Consider the following 25012-nt stretch of genomic DNA (forward strand, 5'->3'; position numbering starts at 1 on the left):
AATGTGAAATCTTCGGTTCGTCACACAGTGTTTTTGTATGCTGCCGAGTAGGCGAAAGGATGGTTCCTCAGTGTGTGACACCAACTGTTAAACATGGAGGAGGAAGCGTGATGGTCTGGGGCGCTTTTCCTGGATTGAGTTGGAGACTTGCACAGACTGAGTAGCACCCTGAACCACAACGGCTACCACAGCATTTTGCAGCGCCATGCAATACCCTCTGGTATATGCCTAGTCGGTCAGGGGTTCATGCTACAGCAAGATAATGACCCAAAACATACCTCCAGGCCTCCATGTCAGAACTACCTTAGAAGAAAAGAATAAGACGTTAGGCTTCAAATCATGGAATGGCCAGACATAAACCCCATCGAGCTGGTCTGGGATTAACTGTACAGAAGGGTGAAAGCAAAGCAACCTGCAAGTGCAACACAATTGTGGGAATTTCTGCAACAGTGTTGGGAAGAACTTTCCGAACAATATTTGATTTCCATTGTAGAAAGAATGCCACGAGTGTGTTCGTTGGCTACTTTGATGAGTCAAAAATGTAGATAAAATTTTGTAAAAAAAAACAATTCCATTATTTATTTTTTATCTCAAATTGGTTATTTGTTCTATGCTTTAATTTCAGAGTACACTGAGATATTTAAACTGTGTTCTAAAACTTTTGACCAGTAGTGTACATTCAGGTGAAGTTTGCTAAAGTGTCTTTATCATTTTTCTTTACATGTTTATGGTAATATAAGATACAAGGTGACAAAGCACATAATGTGTCTCAGAGTTGCTGTATTGTAATATAGCTACCTGTTCTAGAAATTAGATTTGGATTATTTACTGCATTGCAGATCTTTTATTTTGCATACATTATACAGGAAGCTAATTTGGATAAATTAATCTATCTTATAGTTATATTTCACAAACAATGTATGCTTATTCTTATTGTCAGAGACAATGTTTTCAATCGTTGTCAATGCTAAATGAGAGTTTTTCCAGCATTTGTATAACATGGCATCCATGAAGTTGGAATTTGACTTGTTTCTGTGGTATGGCTACAGCTATAACACATATATGATAAAGCAGCTTTCTTGAATTTAATTATTTGAGTCTTAAACGTATTGTCTATATTTTAGTTCAAGGGATAATTTTTTTTATTGGTGAGGAAAACCTACAAAACCATTTTAAAAATTTTACGTTACAAGTAACAAAGTTATTAAGGAACCCCTGCTTAAAGTATACTACTACTGCTATTACTACTACTAATAATAATGCTAATGATAATAGTCAATAAAAGTTATTTGTTAATGTTGTCTTGTATTAGTTACAATGACTCAGTCACTCTACCTACAGTTCTTTCGACGAATGCACTACATTTTGAAAACACTTTATTAGCTAAGGCTCTTTGATTGAAGAGAATAAAACAAAATAAACAAACGATCCTTGTAAATCATATTGTAATAACTCCTGAAATGTACAAAGGCAATTATTTCTAAAGACGTCAGCTAAAACATGTACACCTCTAGCCCTCCATTGTGGAAAGGAAAACGGGCGCCCACTTGAAAGAAATGCATGGTTATGAAAGATAGGGGAATGTATAATCCATTTAAATTGAAGTTTAGCATGCTTTTCAATTATGCACCACACTGTAATTAAATGTGTAATTATAGGACAAAAGTGCAACCTACAAAACTTAATGGGAGTTACAGAGTGCACCAGATCTTGAAGCCTATATGGAAATACCAATCTCACCTCTATTGATCGCCATGACACTGAAACTTGAGGATCCAACCATATTCCTACAGGGTGAAGAACGTTAGCCCAAAACTACTATTTAAAATTGTGTAAAGACAACCCCCCTGCAGACTTTTCCTGCTGAAGCGTTTTAACCTTCAGATGTGGGCACTTCCCCTTCCAAACAAAAGTATTGATTGTAATGTATTCCAATACTTAAAATTTTTTGTGGGAGTATGTTCATTTTAACTGTTGAGATGGCATACAGGGACAGATACATTTCTATTCCTAGATACTTAACATGTTTACAATGGGGACAAGAGAAGATATAACAGAGTTCTGTATTGCTGGATTCAAAGGCATGTGTGCAGATTTAGTCAAGTTCATTTTCTGTTCCGATAATGAACTAAAGTGATCAAAAATAGATAATAAAAGAGGAAATGATTGGAGGAATTTGTCCGTAAAAAGTAATATTTCGTCAGCCTAGAGTGATATGTGATGTGAGGTGCCCTTAACATTAATCATGGAAGTTTCTTAATCCGACAAAAAAGTCACTGGAGACTACACTGAGAAACATGTTGAAATGCAGTTTGCTGAAAATGTCCAATGATTTTTTATTGCATTTAGGTTTTGTGGTAGCCAAGATATACTCTTCAATAACTCAATCATCTTGAGCCAGTACTGATGTAGTGCTCTGTGACCTATATTCCTCCAATTCAGTTCCCTAAGGAGGAAAGACCCATGAGCACACACAGCACTGTTTCCTTAACTAATCTTAGTAACAATTTGGGTATCACGGATTACCTCTAAAATAAGATCCATGTATATTTTGGGATAATTTAGCTAATATCAGAGATTTCTCTGAGGAACTGAAGATAAGAAGTATTCGTTTTTTCCCCCATGATGCAAGAGATTCTTACAGTTTTAAACCCCCCCCCCCACCGCAGGCAGACTAGCACAAATAAGCAATATTATACCTGGATGTATTTAGAAAAACTAAAATGGAGATGTATCACACATTTTGTATAGTGTAGTACGGTGTTTTACATGTCAAAGCACAATTGAAATATCAGATTTGATATTTCTATAATAGTTGAAAAATGCTTTTATAAATGCTTTTAAGAAACAGGTCAGGCCATAAGGTTTTTCAATAATTCTTTGGTATTTTAAAGTGTGTCATCCTTTTCAAATTTTCAAAGTAGTTGGACAGTTTTATGTATGTATGTATGTATGTTTGTATGTATGTATGTATGTATGTATGTATGTATGTATGTATGTGTCTGAATGAGATATATATGTATTTTTTGGTAGCACCTTGAGGAAAATGTAAGACCCAAACATTGTGCTATTGTAGTTTCTTGTGAAATTTGAAAGTGTACTGCATTTTGTGCAATGCAGTGAATTCAGAGATATGCAAGAACAAAACATTCTCAAGTGAAATACACAGTATATGGAACATAAACGTTTTTTTTGTGTTTGTTTGTATAATTATCATTTTTTTCTTCTAATGGAATCTAATTATTATGGATTTTATCAGGAGCAAGGCATTCATGACAATAAATCCTTTACAATTACAACACATATTTGCTTCAGAATGCAAAGCAGAGAGAATAATAACTATAGTTCATCTTATATTAGGTCATATTTAGCAGGATTACAAATTACACAATAGGCACAAATGAAAATAATTTTGCATTGCAGTGCTTGTGTGGATTAGCTAGTGGCTGCTTTTCTAAAGCTGTAATTTTATTGTATAAGAGTATAACAGCTGAGATATTTATTCTAGGAACTACAGTATACTAAAGTACTGGATAGATATTTTATACCTGTCACTTATGGGTGAATTCCAGTATATGAGTACCACTGTTGTTATAAAGAGACATTTGACATTTGTCAAAATAAATAACCAAATACAAATAATCTGTGGAACAATTACAATTGCTTGCCAGGAACAGCTGATTTGACTATATAGTTCATAGCATTTTATTTTCCAGAGAGCTACTTCAAACTCAATTAATAAAAGGCATGTAGCTACTCTTAAGAATGGGAGACTCCCAATGAAATACTGATTTATGTGAAAATACATTAAGAAATTGCAAAAAACTAAATATTCAATCACACAACTTAAGCAAATAGTAGTCTGTGTGGGCCAAATGATCTCCCTGGGGACATTTATAACAGTCCAGTTCATCAGTTTCTAACATTGTTGTACTTCTTTCTGACAGAAATCATCTTGGAGTGGAAATGGTCAAATATTATTTCATCTGCCTATAACTCTCTATTCCCTTTCTGTTGTCAATATGTTTTTTTATGTTTTATTTGCATAATGTAGGCATTATTAGGATTATAAATTAGGAAAACATGCATCAAGATATTTCCCAACAAGTCGATATAAGTCTTTAATATTATTAATGTATATATTTGTACTTATAAAATCTGAAACTATTTCCAGCCCCTGTGAAAAGCATACTGACCCTATAATGCTTTCTTCACCAAAAAATGAAAGTGAAACGAGGATAATATGCCCCCTAACTGTCCTCCTTATGAAGGTATCTAAAAGAGTTCCAGTAACCTTCAACATAATACAATGAGATTCAATTATCTTTTAAAGTAGTCATGTGATTGATACATCATTATTACTCATCTGCAGGCTGTGATGAATAAGCACATGATGGCTTTCATTTCACCAAAGGACCTTTGACCTGACCTTAGTGGTTAAATGCATTTCAATTTATTTATGGACAATCAAGGTTCTTTTCCTTACTTTATATCCTTCTCATTCACTTTAATTTAAAATAGCATTGTTAATACAAACATGTAATTAGTTCTCTCATTTTGTATCTTTGGTGCCTCTGCAAAGTCTGTGTTGTAGTGAGTTTTTCAATAAGCATGTCTCCGGACATAATATATTAACTTTAACAAATCAGTATGTACTGAGAACATCCTATTTCCTAATCACCAATCAGCTTTCTCCATTGGATGTGTAGCTAAAAAAGCAGGTGTGAGAACTTGTTTCAACATAATTACATATTTAATAAGAAATGGAACAGGTACATTTTTAAAGCAGGTAGAAAAATCTAAATTAAACCTAAAAAAGATTGCTTTTGTGTAATTTTGTGTATATCTCTGCTCCTGTTAATTAACTTTATTTGTGCTGTATGAAAAAGGAATCCCACAAAGTGATACTAAACTAAAACATATTCAACAGAATATAACCCCTCACAGTACCCCATGCCTACATATTATTAATACAGTATTGGACCATGATATTAAACAGCAGATGAAGGCATATATATATATTTTTAAAAGCTATTATCAGTAAATACAGGACCATATGGCTAGATGACAAATAGACAGATGGCATTAGCATGGTAACAAGTCATATGGACTTTCTTGATAATTGTATTAAACCAGTCAAAATGGCAAACAATGGTATGCTTGAAAAATGGCACAGTGATTTTTAAATGTTTTAAGAGAGGGAAATTAATGGTAATTGGGAGTACATCTGATAAGGTCAATTTATCAAGTACCAAAGTCATTTGTGACAGAAAACAACAACAACAACAACAAAACACGTCCTCAGTCATATATTAAGCTTGTGCAAGCAAAAGGGAACATTGTTCCTTTCGTCAAATTATTATTATTTACTCCATCTCTGATCTGTTCTGCTTGCAATGTGTCTGGACCAATGCCATTGCAACATCTTCACTCTTTCTTTTATGTCATCAATTTTGATCAATTGTTTGACATTATGTTTTTCTAAAACATCCACATTTTCACTTTTATTCTTCAATGTAGTGCAGAATGGAGAGACTTTTCACTACTCTCTTCAAATTACATCAGGGAGTTAACCATTTTGTTTTCCCAACAACAGCCCAAACCCCAACCCTAGCCAACCTTTACATTTCAAGCTAGGAAAATGTGCACCAGATTCAGTTATCTCAATACAAACACAACCCCAATGTTAAGGAAAGCCTACATTTTCCGGGAACTCTATCCCTAGTACTAGACCAAAGTGTAACCTTATTTTGAATGCCGAATGTAATTGTATTGCATCATTTTTCAATATTACTCTACATAATGCTGTCAAAACAACCTTAATGTCCCAACTAAACCATAATTAAACACCACAAGTCATGCTAGTTCCATGAAAATCTTAATCTAATTTGGGGCATCCTATAATTTAGCCTGTGTGACAAACTGGTCATAAACCACTTATATTGATATACTGTTATGTGTAGTAACCGGCACCATTCCCACCCTATTCAGGATAGTTACAAACCATATACTGGACAGTACATGTATGTCAATCTCACTTATAGTTTCCTGTGGCAAGAACAGATGTCATAGTCTTTAATCTTCACTGTGAGACATGTTTCAGATATACTGGTTCTCCACACTGTCCAGCAGCTTGTGTATGTTATTTTATTGCGATAGCTTTTGCAGTAAAGTTCTACATATTCTACATATTTTTCATAAAGTATTTTCTTTCGTAATCACTTAAGTGTAACTTTATATATTTTAAGCATACACATGCGAATTGAAAGTTATTAATTTCACGTATTTTTCACAATTTGTGGGTGGCATAGTTATGGATGAGGTTACCTTATGTGAAAGCCACATAATATCTTATAAAATATAGTTTTTATGTAATACGAAGTAAGGTAAATGTTACTAATTAAGCCTAGCGATAGGGTGGTAAACCTTTGGGATTCACATTTTTACTTATTGGATTGCTAGAATTGTGAATAGGAAAAGGAAAAACTAAAATGGTCTAGGGTTAATGATCCAATTGATCATTCTTTTTGTGCTTGAGCATTTGTTTCAAGGCTACAATATAAATCTATACTGCAAAATAACATTTCCTCTGAATTCTGTGGTTTCCTGCTTAGTTGTCTTGGTTTCTTATAAAGGTTAGATTGAATGTCACAGAACATAATAAGAAAACATGAAAAAAGAAAACTTGTAATGGATATTTTACAGTCTGTTTTATAATTTGCTATAGTTCATTATCTTAATGTTTTGAATTAAATTCTTCTATCTCTCAGAGAGTATAGGTTGTGAACAACAGTGATTAAAAGGAATTATAATTTACCCAGAATTGTCTTGACTTTAACCAAGCTTAAATAATGTATAAACTAAAGAAATGGTTATGTAAATGTTTTATCTACCTATCTATCTATCTTATCTATCTCTATTTCTGATTTTTCTGCCATCATCATTTTTTAGGGGCAATGATCTGATTATTTCCTTTTTGGAGGTGGTGCTTTGCATTTTTAATGTTCCCATTATTGTCAATGGTTTCCTTAATTAGGTTGCTGTTAAATTCTTCAGTAATATTTCCTTAATCTTACTTACTTGCACAGCTCAATGTAATTACATTTAGATTTGGTGTCTTGACTATTTCATTTCTCCTCTTTTCTTCATAAGTTCTCTTGTTTCTGCTGAGATCTTTTTATCTTGTGATGTATTGAGTCCTCCAAATTCTCTAGCAATTTCCATGGTGTCACTCATTATTTCATCACACAACAGTGATTCATCTAGGTCTTCTTGTTGGTCGTGAAGTATACTAAATCAAGTTCTTCAATTCTAATTTTTGCTCCACTTGATGATTTCTGAGGTTCATGATGTTTTGCTTGTTTGGTTTCTTCATTAGTTTTCTTCTTTCCTTTTGCTATTGAGATGAATTCTGTGGTTGCATCCAGTATTGAATCTTTTTAGGTCTATGCAGTCTTATATTATATGTTTACGATTTGTTAAAATGTAATTTATTTCACTATTTCCTCCATCAGGACTTCTCCAGGTCCATTTTCTTGTTAGCTTTTTCTTGAAAAGAGAATATGTGATAAAAAGATTTGTGTTTTCTGCAAATCCCACAAGTCAAATTCTATAATTTGATTATTCAGTATAATATATAATGAATCCAACATTACTTTTGCAACCTTTTTTGTTCCATGATATAATAAAATATTGTAAAGAATGGATATATTCTGGGAAATGTCAGTAAGTCACTCATTTTGTGAAGTAGCATGACAGAAATGAATAGTTATCTTACCTGGATGCCTCTTTCTGTCAAGGAACTATGGGGGTAAATGTACCAGCCATGGGTGTTCATTTAGAAGTCAGTAATTGAACTGTCATCCAACACACTGGGCAACTACAATAGGTCATACCAGTTATGAATTTTTGCACTGTATATATATATATATATATATATATATATATATATATATATATATATATATATATAAATACACACACACACACACACACACACACACACACATAATTCAAACACCTGATCCTTCCAGGCATTTCCTCTTACAGCTCTTAACATTAAGTAAATACATTAACAAAGATAGAACAATTACTGCCATTGTTGTCTTCTATTCTTTGGAAGCCATTTTCTAGAACTGCTGATTGTAGAATAATCAACACATATCAACACATAATGTTTATTTTTTAATCCAAAGTGCCTTTCATAATAATGTTACAAAACATTGCCCTTTTTGCTTCTTTGTAAGTATCTAGTCAACCCCAGTTATTTCTTCAAGGATCCTGTTAAATCAGTTTCACCAACCTTTCTGGGGTAGTTTGTTCCAGAACTCCAGTCCTAAATGCACTTGCTCTTACTTTTCACTTGTATCCTCAGCTCTTCGTGTCATTGTAGTATTTTCTATAGTTGACTCAAATCCATTCACAATTGCTGCTGTTCAAGGCAAAATACACTCAGGTTCTTTAACCTCTCTGTGTATGACATTCCTTTGGGACCAAGAATTATCCTTTTTTTTTTTTTAATGCTGAACAGAGTATTCTAAAAGTATATGGGCCAGATATTTGTAGGGTTAGATATTTTCTCTCCTTACTCTGTATTGTTTTATAATCCTCTATAAATGGTAAATGGTAATACACATAGATTTGTACAAATAAATACAACCATTATCAAGTAGATGCAGTAGTCTTTGCATGTAGTGGTTGTTTTGATCTTATCTAATCAAATGGCAAATTAACACATACATCTAAATGTTCTGTGAAACTTTGCCACTGTCACACAACCATATGTTTTAATTGGTTGTTGGGGTGAACTGTCATAGGGATAAAGTGTCACTGGAATTAATTGTTACAGGATCAGTTGTCACAATTCATGTTCTTGTGCATCCTTGCTTAAGTGCTTCAGATTAGTAGCTTAATTAAATACTGCATAAGTAGTATTATAGTCCTATAGTACTACTCCTACTAATACTACTAATATTATTATTAATAATAATACAAATATTAATAATAATAACAATAATAACATGGTATTGAAGCATTACAAAAGTGTAGTAGTACAATCAGTATAAAATACAATAAGCATACATTCTACTACAACGAGCATGTGGACATAATACAGTTAAGGCCTAGGTATGGGGAGAGGGGGCATAGGAGAAGTCGCGATAAAACAACAGAAGTGCAAACAATACATAAATACACGGGAACATAGTATAGTATAGTAAAGTATAGTAAAATAAATTTTTGAGCAGCCCAGGAGATTTTTATTACAGGTAAAGTCAGAACAAATGTATCTTGAGTAATCGCTGGAAGGTGGTCAGGGATTGTGCGGTCCTGACCTCAGTGGGAAGGTAGTTCCACCACGAGGGGTTGAAAAGGAGCAGGCTTAGGAGAAAGTGAAGCAGAGAAGGGGTAAAGTCAATCTTCTTGCTCAAGCGGACTGGAGAGGTCTGAAGGGAGTGTAAGGAGAGATGAGATTATGTAGGTAGTAGAGAGACAGGAAGAAATGCAAGAGGGGATGAGGTGGAGATGAGGTGCAGAGAGATCAAGGAGGATAGGAGGATCAGGTTTATATAGATTAATGCTCAGCCTTCAAATTGGAAAATTGGAGTTGTAAACTTTGGTCAAAAGTGTGTTCTGGCTTTCTTAGATTTGTTTTTTGCATACAATATATTTAAAAGAAGAAACAAGTGGACAATATATGTACTGATTTCTCTCAAAGAACGGAGAATGCCCCAAAATGGAATTAAACAGAAAAAATCCTTGGCCTGTTATATTTTATGTTCTTTTCATTTACCTTGACAGTACATTTGCACTTTAATTTTGAATTCTTCTCATACTCAATCGAATAGATCTTATTTGTGAGTTTGTAAGACTGCAGGGCTGCTCTCAAGGAGATGTAAACATGCATTGTGCTTTGTAACTGTTGTTTATACATCTCTGCTGGAATCTTTATGCCAGATGATTTGAGTCTCTGAACGATGGTCATTCCAGTCACCTTTTCTTGACAAGAGCCAAAGTGTATTTAAATAGTTTTTAGCTAGTGCCGAGACTTCTTGCACTGCTATTGTGCAGTAGTCATGGTTTCTGACAGCTCCACAGACAAGATTATTGTAGCTATAACTTTGTCACTGACTATATGATGAGTCCCAGCTGGAAGGCTGTCAGTTTCTCAACAAGCTTCTTAAGTTCCTCTGCTTTGTCTCAGTTGCAATTTGACCTTTTGTGTTGTATTAAATCAAAAAGAATGTGTAATAGAAGCGGTTGTTTGTTCTTGCAGCAAAGGCTGCACAAACTAATTAACTAAGATGCCACTTGAAATCATGCAGAAAATTGCCTAGATCTGTATTTTCAGGACAACCCAAGGGTAAGTTAATCAAACATTTCTATTTAACTGTTAAATTGTGTTCCTTTTCTCAGAATTATTATTGCTCACAGGTATGAAAATGTAAATCTAGAATTATGGTAGATTGATTAAATATAATAGAGTAATGACTGTATACAACAGACATAATATTCAGTCCATTGCTTATTGTAACAATGGCAAGAATCACCATCATAATGTTTTTAACTGAAGTATGACATGTCAAGCTTGCAGGTAGAGCAATACATTTATATGAACTGGAATTATGTTGCCAAATCCCATTTCTATGTGATTCTGAAGCTCCCAATTTACAGATATGCATAATTATGTGCTGTGTATAATGACACATTTTAAATTATTAAATCTGTAACATTTCACTACATTAATTTTCATTTTATTTTAAAGTAGAACATTTGGACAGATAGACCTATCATGAAGTGATAATGTTTTCCTGTGGTCTAACATATTATTTTTCTTAACAAATGACAACAGCCATAGACTAATGTTTTGTGTTAAACTTTGAAAGGCAAGACTATATAAATAGAGAAAGAAATATAGAGACAATTGTATAATTGTGTAATCTGTATTTTTAAAACCATCTATATCTATATATATATATATCTATATATCTATATATATATATATATATCTATATATATATATATATATATATATGTCTATGTCTATATATCTATATATCTATATCTATATATATATATATCTATATCTATATCTATATATATATATATATATATATATATATATATGTATATGTATATACAGCTCTGGAAAAAAATTAAGATACCACTCCAAGTTCAGAAATCAATGCTAAGTGGTCTCTTAATTTTTTCAAGAGCTGTATATACATATACATAGATAGTTTTTAAAATAAAGAAGAGACAAAAGAAAGCCTCCTGGTAGTGTTACTAACGCATTTGATATGATCTCAAAGAAGCCATTGTTATGCATCACAGTCATTTCTCTGCTGCACCTTCCTAAGAGATTCAGGACTGTGCTCTGCAGCTGAACAATTGCAAGCACAATATTACTTGCGTTTGCCTGCCATAGAATAGGATTGGAGGCAGGTTGTACCATGTATCACATTGCTTTGGTACGCATCCAACCAATGGATATTCAGTGATTGGAGAAATGTCACTACCAGTAAGCAAACCAGCTTTAACTGTGTAAATACAGTATGTCTATAGAATATTTAAAAAAAGGGTTTTAAAGACACTGTAAAGACATATTCATAAACAACTGACTGCTTACTGTATCAGATGCTCAAGACGTCGATTGCAAGGTAATTTCCAATACGAAAGTTTTCAAAACGTCCATTATTATTATTTTTTTATTTTTTATTTCTTGGCAGACTCCCTTATCCAGGGCGACTTACAACATAAGTGCAAACAAAGTGCAAAAATACAGAGAAGTACAAGGCATCAATCATTACAAATTCAACTTAGCTAAAACATAGCAATTCAAAATACATTTTACAAATTCCAATTTACAATTTACACAAGTACAGTAAGAGACTTCCAACATTCTGGACGGTGAAAGCTAAGTGCTGTCAAGATGTAGGGTTACAGACGAGGGCTACGGGAAAGGGAGCAAGGAGGAAAACAATCAAGAACGCGAGGAGCAATATAAGCTGAAGTGCTGAAGTGCTATCTAGCAGGGATAGAGGACTAATATTACAAGTGCTGTCGGAAGAGATGCTTCTTGAGTAAGTGCCGGAATGAGGTCAAGGACTCTGCTGTTTTGACTTCGGTGGGCAGGTCATTCCACCACTTAGGGGCCAGGGATGAGAAGGAGCGGGCTCTGGAGGAAGGAGAGTGGAGAGGAGGCAGAGTTAGCCTTCTGGCACTGGAGGAGCGCAGTGGTCTGGAGGGGATGTATGGAGAGACGAGTGACTGAAGGTAGCTTGGTGCAGTGTGGTTAAGACAGCGGTAGGTGAGGGTCAAAGTCTTGAACTGAATGCGTGCCGCTATCGGGAGCCAGTGGAGGGAGCGGAGCAGTGGAGTTGCGTGTGCGAATCGTGGCAGAGAGAATACCAGACGAGCCGCAGAGTTCTGGATGAGATGGAGTGGGCGGGTAGTGGATGCAGGCAGGCCGGCCAGGAGGGAGTTGCAGTAGTCCAGGCGGGAGAGGACCAGTGACTGGACGAGTAGCTGAGTTGAGTAGTCGGTGAGAAAGGGACGGATCCGGCGTATGTTGCTCAGGAAGAATCTGCAGGTGCACGTCAGCATGGTGATGTGCTGGGAGTAGGAGAGCGCAGGATTGAGGGTGTCTCCTAGATTTTTAGCGGAAGAAGAAGGAGAGAGTATGGTGGATTCCAGGGGGATCGAGATGGGGAGGTCAGCAGAAGGTGAGGAAGAGTGGGGGAGAAAGAGGAGATCTGATTTGGAGAGGTTGATCTTGTCCATCCGTGAGATGTTTCACATTCCAAAAATGCACTGACAGAAAGCGCTCTCACAGATTAAAGCTGGTGTCTGTATGTGTTTCCTTGTGTTGTGTATCGGGAGAGGGGGGTAGATATTATGATTATTATTATTATTATTATTATTATTATTATTATTATTATTATTATTATTATTATTATGCAATATTGAAACAATGTGACAGTGACAGAAATCACTCTCAGGGGTGGGGGGGGGGGGTTAAATCTCATCAGGCTGGCAATTCAAACAGTAGATCCGATGTCAAGAAAGCGTTGGCACCCCTAATAAGGAAGAAATTGTGTATGTATGTAGAGAGAGAGAGAGAGAGAGAGAGAGAGAGAGAGAGAGAGAGAATTGAAAGTGACCAGTTTTTTGAGTTATTAACTTTTTAGTTATTAACTTTATTTTTAGGACTGATACAGCTGATTGTCAGAAGCTGGAATGGCGATCATTACAATCAAGTAAATCAGCAAGATGTAATTTGGCATCAGCAGTTGTTTATTTATGTTCATGCTTTTGTTCCTTTGACTGTCACTCACAAAATCAATGTTTTTCTGAAAGATAAAAGTCACTATTATACAGTTGAATATCCTGCCTACACCTAATTTACATACATATGATAACCTCAGGTATAAACATTCATTGTTATGTAACCACTATCTAATTATGTAAGAATGGCAAAACTGTTGTATATTGGATTCCAGTAAGACATAGGCTACTGAAATTATAGTTGTAGGTAAAAATCTATTATGAATGAATATGTGCGATTTTCTGGATTTTAACATGTTTATGATTTATTTATTTGTGTATGTGTTGTTTGGTTACTGATACAGCATCCAGTTTTTCTTTTTTTTTTTTACAATATTAATGTAACTGTTTATCACTTCAAAAATCCAAGCAGTAAAACACATCTTGCATGTCTAATGTATTTAATTGTCGAGCTCTGATTTAAATGACTGATATTGTTCATTTATCCATTAAGATGAAAAATCAACCTCTATTGATCTATCCTTAATTTACTTGTCTGGTTGACATTTAGTAATGCATTTGAGGATCAGTTTTGACTCTTAATCATTGACATCTGAAATCTTTGATTAAGATCAACTTGCATCGTCTAAGGTCATTTGAGGTATTCTGCTTATGTGGCTTGAATATTGCCAGATTATGGGATTGGGGGGTGAACAAAACCAATCTATATCAAGTTTGAAGGCTCAAGACAGGATTCTGCATTAATAAAATGCATGCATACATGTCTATGGCATATATTTTGAACATCTTCTTCTCAACTACAGATAAGTCATTAATGAATTGTGGATGATCTATTAAGGCAATAAGCTGCATTTCAAAGCTTAGAAAGAGAGCTTTTCCAGTGTCCCATGAGATAGCATTGCATGTGTGCTGTTTAACTTTGTTCTGTTTGTTTGTTCAAGTGTTGAGTAAGTACATAATTACTATAACAGTTAATTGCTTGTGTATGAGGACAAGTTCTGAGTAAATCATAATGATTCTCATGTGTACCTTATTTATAGTTCTGCAATTATTTTGTTTTACTTTCTCTCTTGCAATGCACTTTATCCTGTTCTGTAGTTGTGTGTTGTGTTTTTAGTAATTTATGTAAATGTGTGCACACAAGTGTGTATGAACAAATCAAGGTTTAAATGTTAAATACTCAAGAGTAATAAGTGTTGTTTTTCTTTTCTTTTAGTAAAAACCTGTGGATCAAATCTTCAAGGACCTGCTGGGACATTTACATCTCCCAATTTTCCAATCCAGTATGAAAGCAATTCTCAATGTGTCTGGATAATTACAGCTAGCAATCCCAATAAAGTAAGTGACATACTCGTCTACAATATTTAATATAGGTTCATCATATTTCTAATTCATACAGCTGCAGTTTCTGTAACATTTTTGTATTTAGTGACCAGGTTTCACATTAGTAAGTGAGAACTTTCTGTCTATTCTTGTTATTCAAAATACATATATATATATATATATATATATATATATACACTCACCTAAAAGATTATTAGGAACACCTGTTCAATTTCTCATTAATGCAATCATCTAACCAACCAATCACATGGCAGTTGCTTCAATGCATTTAGGGGTGTGGTCCTGGTCAAGACAATCTCCTGAACTCCAAACTGAATGTCTGAATGGGAAAGAAAGGTGATTTAAGCAATTTTGAGTGTGGCATGGTTGTTGGTGCCAAACGGGCCGGTCTGAGTATTTCACAATCTGCTCAGTTACTGGGATTTTCACGCACAACCATTTCTAGGGTTTACAAAGAATGGTGTGAAAAGGGAAAAACATCCAGTATGCGGCAGTCCTGTGGGCGAAAATGCCTTGTTGATGCTAGAGGTCAGTGGAGAATGGGCAGACTGATTCAAGCTGATAGAAGAGCAACTTTGACTGAAATAAGCACTCGTTACAACCGAGGTATGCAGCAAAGCATTTGTGAAGCCACAACACGTACAACCTTGAGGCGGATGGGCTACAACAGCAGAAGACCCCACCGGGTACCACTCATCTCCACTACAAATAGGAAAAAGAGGCTACAATTTGCACAAGCTCACCAAAATTGGACAGTTGAAGACTGGAAAAATGTTGCCTGGTCTGATGAGTGTCGATTTCTGTTGAGACATTCAGATGGTAGAGTCAGAATTTGGCGTAAACAGAATGAGAACATGGATCCATCATGCCTTGTTACCACTGTGCAGGCTGGTGGTGGTGGTGTAATGGTGTGGGGGATGTTTTCTTGGCACACTTTAGGCCCCTTAGTGCCAATTGGGCATCGTTTAAATGCCACGGCCTACCTGAGCATTGTTTCTGACCATGTCCATCCCTTTATGACCATCATGTACCCATCCTCTGATGGCTACTTCCAGCAGGATAATGCACCATGTCACAAAGGTCGAATCATTTCAAATTGGTTTCTTGAACATGACAATGAGTTCACTGTACTAAACTGGCCCCCACAGTCACCAAATCTCAACCCAATAGAGCATCTTTGGGATGTGGTGGAATGGGAGCTTCGTGCCCTGGATGTGCATCCCACAAATCTCCATCAACTGCAAGATGCTATCCTATCAATATGGGCCAACATTTCTAAAGAATGCTTTCAGCACCTTGTTGAATCAATGCCACGTAGAATTAAGGCAGTTCTGAAGGCGAAAGGGGGTCAAACACAGTATTAGTATGGTGTTCCTAATAATCCTTTAGGTGAGTGTATATACAGTGAGGGAAAAAAGTATTTGATCCCCTGCTGATTTTGTACGTTTGCCCACTGACAAAGAAATGATCAGTCTACTATTTTAATGGTAGGTGTATTTTAACAGTGAGAGACAGAATAACAGCAAAAAAATCCAGAAAAACGCATTTCAAAAAAGTTATAAATTGATTTGCATGTTAATGAGGGAAATAAGTATTTGATCCCCTATCAATCAGCAAGATTTCTGGCTCCCAGGTGTCTTTTATACAGGTAACGAGCTGAGATTAGGAGCACTCTCTTAAAGGGAGTGCTCCTAATCTCAGCTCGTTACCTGTATAAAAGACACCTGTCCACAGAAGCAATCAATCAATCAGATTCCAAACTCTCCACCATGGCCAAGACCAAAGAGCTGTCCAAGGTTGTCAGGGACAAGATTGTAGACCTACACAAGGCTGGAATGGGCTACAAGACCATCGCCAAGCAGCTTGGTGAGAAGGTGATAACAGTTGGTGCGATTATTCGCAAATGGAAGAAACACAAAATAACTGTCAGTCTCCCTCGGTCTTGGGCTCCATGCAAGATTTCACCTCGTGGAGTTTCAGTGATCATGAGAACGGTGAGGAATCAGCCCAGAACTACACGGGAGGATCTTGTTAATGATCTCAAGGCAGCTGGGATCATAGTCACCAAGAAAACAATTGGTAACACACTATGCCGTGAATCATATCAAGCTCTTTGGCATCATCTCAACTCGCTGTGTTTGGAGGAGGAGGAATGACCCCAAGAACACCATCCCCACCATCAAACATGGAGGTGGAAACATTATGCCTTGGGGGTGTTTTTCTGCTAAGGGGACAGGACAACTGCACCGCATCAAAGAGACGATGGACGGGGCCATGTACCATCAAATCTTGGGTGAGAACCTCCTTCCCTCAGCCAGGGCATTGAAAATGGGTCGTGGATGGGTATTCCAGCATGACAATGACGCAAAACACACAGCCAAGGCAACAAAGGAGTGGCTCAAGAAGAAGCACATTAAGGTCCTGGAGTGGCCTAGCCAGTCTCCAGACCTTAATCCCATAGAAAATCTGTGGAAGGAGCTGAAGGTTCGAGTTGTCAAACGTCAGCCTCAAAACCTTAATGACTTGGAGAGGATCTGCAAAGAGGAGTGGGACAAAATCCCTCCTGAGATGTGTGCAAACCTGGTGGCCAACTACAAGAAACGTCTGACCTCTTTGATTGCCAGCAAGGGTTTTGCCACCAAGTATTAAGTCGAAGGGGTCAAATACTTATTTCCCTCATTAACATGCAAATCAATTTATAACTTTTTTGAAATGCATTTTTCTGGTTTTTTTTGTTGTTATTCTGTCTCTCACTGTTAAAATACATGTACCATTAAAATTATAGACTGATCATTTATTTGTCAGTGGGCAAACGTACAAAATCAGCAGGGGATCAAATACTTTTTTCCCCCACTGTATATATATATATATATATATATATATATATATATATGTATATATATATGTGTATATCTGTGTGTATACTATTACTATTAGTAGGATTTTAGTTGTATTTATTTTTTTGACTGATGCCTTTATCTAAGCTACTTGATGCTTGATTTCAAGCTGATGATATTAAGCTCTGCTCCTCTGTCAAGGTCCAGACTTAAATCGCAATGTAAATAATTTGCTCAGACCATGGTAAATTCTTTGTAAGCAATAGCTTTCTGTGATATAACACTGATAATACTGAGGTTGGGTGTTCATTTAGCAAAACATAATGGACATTTGGATGCTATTGTGGAATGCATTTTGAGAGTGGATAAGGACCATATCATTCTTATTTGTGTTTCAGGAAAAATATATAGTGTTGTGCGGTTTTCCTTTTATTGAAACTCTTTGCATGGCAGCTTTATTAAAAAAAAAAGAGAAAAAGTTAATGCTAGAGGTTCCTCTTGGGGAACATGAATATTTAGTGGAAGAAGAATCACAGTGTGAGATAAACATCTCATGGGGTTAGACACATTATTCAACACATCTGTTACTTTCGAGCACTCTTTTATACACGTACAAGCTATTTTCCAAAGCATATACATCCAGCTGTTAGGAAGCATGGGATTCTGTTGCTAAAATGAAACATTTGTGATAAATACATGCTGGATGATTTTACAGCAATAGGATTGATTTTGCTTATCTTGGTTCCCCCCTACATACACAAACACACACACACACACATGCACACACATTTATACAGAATTGTGTTTAATAAAAGAAGGAGAACAGCGCAGTCTCTGCCAGCATAGAACTTTGTTCATGTACACTGAAGCAGATAATTGATTTGGGCCCTGCTACTTGTGTGTCCTTAGGCTACAGCACGAACATTCATTCAAATGTATTAATGTAACAACAGTTTCTTAACTTAACAATCTGTTTGAGCTGTTGGGTTGATTTTTTGTGAGCTTTGTCTGGTCCAATTCTTGCCAAGGAGGCCATAACTTAAAAAATTAAACAGAACTACAGTACTGTGCGATATTTATATTTATCAATTAACTAAAAGCAAAGTGAGTGAACAGAAGAAAAATCTACATCAAGTCAATATTTGGTGTGACCACCCTTTGCCTTCAAAACAGCATCAATTCTTCTAGGTACACTTGCACACAGTTTTTGAAGGAACTTGGCAGGTAGGTTGGCCCAAACATCTTGGAGAACTAACCACAGCACTTCTGTTCCTCACCCAGTTTTATTCCTCCTACACAGCTGTTTCTGTTTCAGTTAATGATTGTGTTTCAACCTACATATTGAATTGATGATCATTAGCACCTGTTTGGTATAATTGTTTAATCATACACCTGACTATATGCCTACAAAATCTCTGACGTACATTTGTCTTCTGTTCACTAACTTTGCATTTAGTTAATTGATAAATATAATCTATTAACATGTCTATTTTTGAAAGCATTCTTACTTTACAACATGTTTTCACACCTGCCTACAACTTTTGCACAGTACTGAATATGCTGGAAAATATGGTTAGAAATAAATTAATACAAAGGCACAGTCAACACTGGCCTTATCTGTTTCATGATTTTAACAGTTGCTATGAAAGGCATGGTGATTGTGTCAAGATTATAATTCCATATTTTTGTATTTGTTTGTTTATTTCAATTGACTCATCCTCCAACTGTCCTGTACAGTGTCTGACAATTCAGCAAGCAGAAGAGAATTTGAGAATTTGAGTTTCAGTTAATGTGAGCAGAGCCTTTTTTCACAATAATTATTTATTCAGCACACACTTTAATCTGAAATGATTAATAGAGAGGAGGGTGAGAACAGTGCATTCATAAATGCAGCTGGAGAGACACTTACCTTGTTATTTCTCATCAGAATAATGTAAAACAAAGGGGTTAAGATTCTAAGTCTGGTAGATCTTGCATGTCTTGGAGACCTTTCCTCAACCAGAGGACCATTTATAATGAATGAATGTAAACTGAAGATGTTGCCAAGATATTACGGAAGAAGGACCTCTTCCTGAACAGTTAGCTCCTGGCTTCAACAAGCCACTGGTCACAGTCAGTAAGATTCAGTAAGACACCTCCACCATAGCTGATTATCCTATTTGAATGGTTTGAGAAAGTACAAATCCAGTTTGAAGCTTTTGTAAAATGAACCACATAATTTGTATTTGCCTCCAAGCATTCTAGTTTTTACTGCGTGAGAAAACACATAGTATAATGAATAAACAGGCTTCGTAATTAAGGGACAAGCAAACTTGAAAAGAATGGTTATAAATACATATAGTTAAAATATAGTTGGAATTTCAAGTAAAGTGAATGATAATAGCTTGAATGGCTTTGTGCTTTAAATAGAAATGTTATATGCTGGGTTTTATCTGCCATGTTTTTTGGCTAACATTTGATGTGTTTTGAAATTCTGTAATTAATCTGGCTTCTACCTATTTAATTTTCCTGCAGTTATTCTTTTCAGTTGGCTGATCCTATTGGGTGAACAGTAAAACTGATAGTAACAACAGAAACTTAAACCTAACTTTAACAAATTACATTTTAAGTTCCATGAAACTAAACCATACAGTAATCACCAAATTTCTTGTACAGCAAACTAAGAGTATGAATTGCAACAACTACAGTTAAATCAAGATTAATGCTCTGATCAATAAATGATGCAAGTATGCAAGCCAAGGCTAACTATATTGCTTTGGGCCATTGACATTTCCATTTTCTACTAAAATATTAAGCAAATAATACAATTAAATAGGTTACACTTTGTCAATTGGAACTTCGCCAAACGTCCCAATAGTAAGTGACTCCTTTGTTAAAAAAATAGCTGTGTGGAGGCTGACATGCTCTTTCATGGTACAGTACCTTCTTTTACCAGTGACTATGAAACTGAAGTGCTTTTTCACGTATAGTAATTAAAAATGTATTTCCTTCTTTAATTTATTACAAATTGCATTTCTACTTGATTATGTGTTTGTGTTGCAAAACAAAATTAAAGTTGAATCAGAGTGATATTGCTCCAGTTTGAAAATTAAGGTTTAAAGTGAATATCTTCTCTAGAGTTTGATTACATTGGAACACAATTTCATAATGATAATAATGATATGAAAATTACATAAGTGGAGTATTATTTTAACCCAAACATTACATTTTTCATGTGCTAACCTCTTTATAATTGATATGCTTTGATTCCACAATACAACATCAATTAAGCAATGTAGATATAATACAGTTTTAAGAACTGTCACCAATTAATAATGATAGGCTGTATGTTTTAATAAAAAGGAGTAAAGGACTATTGCCATGGTAAATGAATAACCCGCACCATTCTTCTGTAATTAGGGCAATGAAAATAATTTGCAGGTATTGAATTCATACTTGAAGTATCAGGAAGTGACATAGTGGACCAAAGGAAAGGTAGCCAAGTCTCTGAAAAATCAACCTAGAACATAATCTAGCCATAGAGTTAGGACTTGTATTAATCTTGCCTTAACCAAAGAGCAAAGTTCACAAACCTTCAAAGCACTATCAGACATTTAAATCTAAGTAGATCCCAAAACTGCAAACAACACATTTTTGATGTAAGGTGGAGACTTTATAAAACCACTTACAACATTGCATGTTATTGCTTCATTTATCTTTTGCACATGAAAAATCAGAGTACCTTTTTATTGCCTGTCTTTTTCAACCTTTGTGGGAGCAAATTGTAGGCAGTTAGACTTAATTGAATTTTGAGACATTTTTTCCACCAGTTCAGCCCACACTAATTGATTTTAAATGCTCAAGTGTTCATTTGCAAGGGCAGTGTGATTTCTTTCCAGTCTGCAGGCATTTCAGCAGTGGCTATCTTTTACGATACAGTGTTGAGAAATACTGTAACAGAATGGTAAACTTCAATATTCTAGCAGGATTCATTTCAATTATGTCGATATAGTTGTGCAATTAAAGACATTTCCTGCACTTAAACTTTTAAGATCTACAGTGACAAAATTATAGCAGTGTTAAAAATTATAATTTTGTAGTGTCCTTTCCAAAAAAATATGAACACTCTTTGCTTGGAGGGCTAAGAAGTGCAAGCTGTCATGATATTTATAGATTTAATTATAGCAATTTTCCTGTGCATCAGACACACAATGTTAGCTAAGAAACAATTTAACGTGTGAGTTAATATACTGCTGTTTATAGGAATGATTTGATTGAACCCATCCAACAAAGTGTTGCTTTATTAGGCAGAAACTGGAAAAGGCTGTCCTTTAATTTTTAACTTCTACAGCATAATGCTTTGTCACAGTATTAACCTTTTAAGATTCAGTATAGGGCAAATTCAAGGGATATTTAATATGAATTAAAGGACAGTCTTTCATGTATAAATTAATAGTTGTGTTTGTAAATGCATTTCAGGCTAAAAGAGTTTTGCTTCTACTGAAAATACTGCAGGATTTAGGAATAAGAACACATTTTTGCACACATTCTTTGTCAGAATAAAGGTGATACAAATATATATTTTTTCATTTTAATCATTAACATTACTATCGGTATCTCTGCAAAAGCTTTTGTACTGAGCGATAAAACGGCACCTTCCTACAATGTAGTTTATGTCTATTGTTACACTGTGAGGGGTTTCTGGGCTCTAAAGGCAGTATTTAGGAAACAATGCAAGTTACGGTGCAAAGAAGGGATTGATGAGCTGTTTATAGTGTGTGTGTGCTAAACAAAATAGATATACAGAAACTAAATAAACACCTTACTCTTCTTTGAGTCTAAACTACACGTAAACACATATCCCTCTCTACACATACCGTAGATCTAAACAAAGATTTTATGAAAGTATCTTTAGCCAGTATAGGCATCATTGTGGAGCTCTCTAGATCGGTCAACCAAAAGCTAATGAGGGCATTTACAGATTTCACATTTCTCACTTTATATGTTTTAGATTTGTCTTCTTACTCAGTCTGCATAGTAACACAAAGTTACAATGTGCATGGTAAAGCAGAGCAAAAAGTGTATGCTAAATGTGTACCAATTACTTGTGTTGGACTGGGGGCAGGATTAAATCAAAAATGTTTGCAAAGTGCGAGCGCGAAAAGTCGCGGAAGAGTCGCAGGAGAGGATCTCGCAGCTCAGCTCCTCGCTGAACTAAATCTGAAATGTGCGGACCTGCGAGGGGGAGGAGCCTGTGTTTCTGGCGGGGCTTCTGGGGTGGGCGGGCAGCGCGAGAGAAACCGCTAACCAATCACTGTGTCTGAAATTTGAGTGACAGCGTCGGCTGCGAGAAGAGCGACACGTCAATAAAGCAGAAAAATCAAAACTGTGACCCGCCCGCTAATAGCAAACTGCACAACTGTACTCAGTTGCGGCTTCATTTTCAGTAAGATGCCACTTTCTTCTAATCATAAATGTAACCGCTGTGATGTACAGATTAGCGAGTGGGTCACAGATTTGATTTTATCGGGCCCCACGATGGCGCATGAAGGTACAGAAATCTTCCGCTGTAAATCAAAAGCATGAATCTACCCGCTGAAACACAATTACAAACCTGTACTGTGTAGCGGCTACGAATATGAGTAGGAGAAAAAATAATACAATAAAAACAAAAGCCACCATTGATGACAGCTGTGTATTTTGATTTTTTTTATGTCTTCGCAGACAACCTTATCCAGGCGTTTTCTATTAGCCGGTGGATCAGTCCTGGTATCTTCGGTTATATGTGAACCAGAACAATGCAAGTCTCTTATTCAGGGACGCTTTACATCAGCGTTTACTTGTCATGTGCACTTTGTATTGCTGTTTTGTAAGACTGCCAATAATAAATAAACAAATATAATAATAATAATAATAATAATAATAATAATAATAATAATAATATGTATAGCGCGGTGCATTCAATAAAAACTACAGTTCTGTAGTTTTGTATTAGCGGGGGTCAAAGATTTGATTCAATCCGGCATCTAGTTTGCCTGCATAATGTCGGTTGATGTGTAATTGTTCACTGGATTCCCATTGTGATATGTGGTTGTGAAGCAAATATATATTTCATGGAGATATTGATATAAGTAGTTCGACTCCGAAATGACTCAGATTGCTCATTTCAGGTATTTAGTTTTCTACATTTTCTGGTGGAAGACCCCCAGACCCCCGCCGTGAATTCCTCATTATGCCTCGCCCTCACTTTCCTGGCTATGCCACTGATCCATACATAAATACTCTTTACAGTACACGTTGTAATATGACATTGTAATGTAATTGTGTATATGTCAGTTGTATATATGTCAATCTACATCATTGATTTTCCACAGTGCCAGCTGTGATAGTGGCTTGACGTTCCCATAACGTCCCCTACTGTAGTTTGAAAGGAGCCTGTAGCATAATAGGCTAACGCGGCACATAATTGTCTCCACAGTGAGAGGATGGTTGCGTGCAAATCTATTATTCAATTTATCCTTCAGCAGGTGACACAATAATGCTATACTGTGTCTATCAACCCGATAATGTCTTATTAAAAGGTGATCGGAAGGTCTAGAATGTTCCGATGGATCTGAAAATGTATGGCTGGCATCGTCTTCCACGCCTTCGGGCATCGATGTCTGCCATTGTAATTTTAATTGTCATAATAGTCCACTTTCTCTTTTATAGATGGCGATATGGTGCGCATTCAATCCAATTGCGTCATGCGTGTGTGATCTGTGATTAGTAATGAATGATTGACTGATGCTACATTATTACAGGTTTCGTTATGCTGTTTGCGTAAATGTTATATATACATTGAATAGTTTTACGGGTTCTTGTGGCAATTAAATCAATCAATTAATGGCAATTGCCACTAATTGCCACTAACATTGCAACCTTCTTTGTGTGTGTGTCAATGTAACGGTGCAGAGCAGTACAGTAGTGTATCATTATCATTTCCGTGTTATATAGGCTACTGTGTCTAGGATAAAGGCATAACGTTGGCCACCTGCTACTAGATAATTGATTGTTCAGATTATTCCATATTTTTCTAGAATATATATATATATATATATATATATATATATATATATATATATATATATATTTTTTTTTTTTTTTTGTGTGTGTTGGTTTTTGCACCCAACGTGCAGTGCTTAAACGTCACACACTTGTATGTGTACTGGCTTGCAAGTTATACAACCATATATGCCTGTAACAATATTCTATAAATGTCATCCAGACATCTCCAGATGCTTTACCTTCTTGTGTACATCTACATAATAGCAATTATACAGCTGCTGATAGTGAAATTCGATGTAGTGTTCGTGTCTTAAAAGTCGCCTTCATTCCCAAATATACATACAGCCCACGGGCGTCGCTAGACCCTATTCAGTGGGGCTTCAGCCCCCCTACACTTTCTGTCAGCCCCCCTAAAAATATTACGATCAAAGACGAAGCAACGGAGAACAGCGTCCAAACTCCCCCCCATTACGCATGTGTAGAAACACCGTATTCCAGCCCCTATAACTGTCAGTGAGAAG

General features: G+C 35.7%; 1 protein-coding gene across 1 annotated transcript in view; it reads left to right on the plus strand.

The window, feature by feature from the left end:
* csmd3b (CUB and Sushi multiple domains 3b) overlaps positions 1 to 25012 on the plus strand; it is a 286431-nt gene that overhangs the window by 32034 nt on the left and 229385 nt on the right. The window contains exon 6 of the mRNA XM_066714578.1: positions 14501 to 14622. Within this exon, the coding sequence (XP_066570675.1) occupies positions 14501 to 14622 (122 nt within the window). The remainder of the gene's footprint in view (positions 1 to 14500; positions 14623 to 25012) is intronic.

This window comes from Amia ocellicauda, chromosome 10 (assembly GCF_036373705.1).
Source record: "Amia ocellicauda isolate fAmiCal2 chromosome 10, fAmiCal2.hap1, whole genome shotgun sequence".
Classification (NCBI taxonomy): Eukaryota; Metazoa; Chordata; class Actinopteri; order Amiiformes; family Amiidae; genus Amia; species Amia ocellicauda.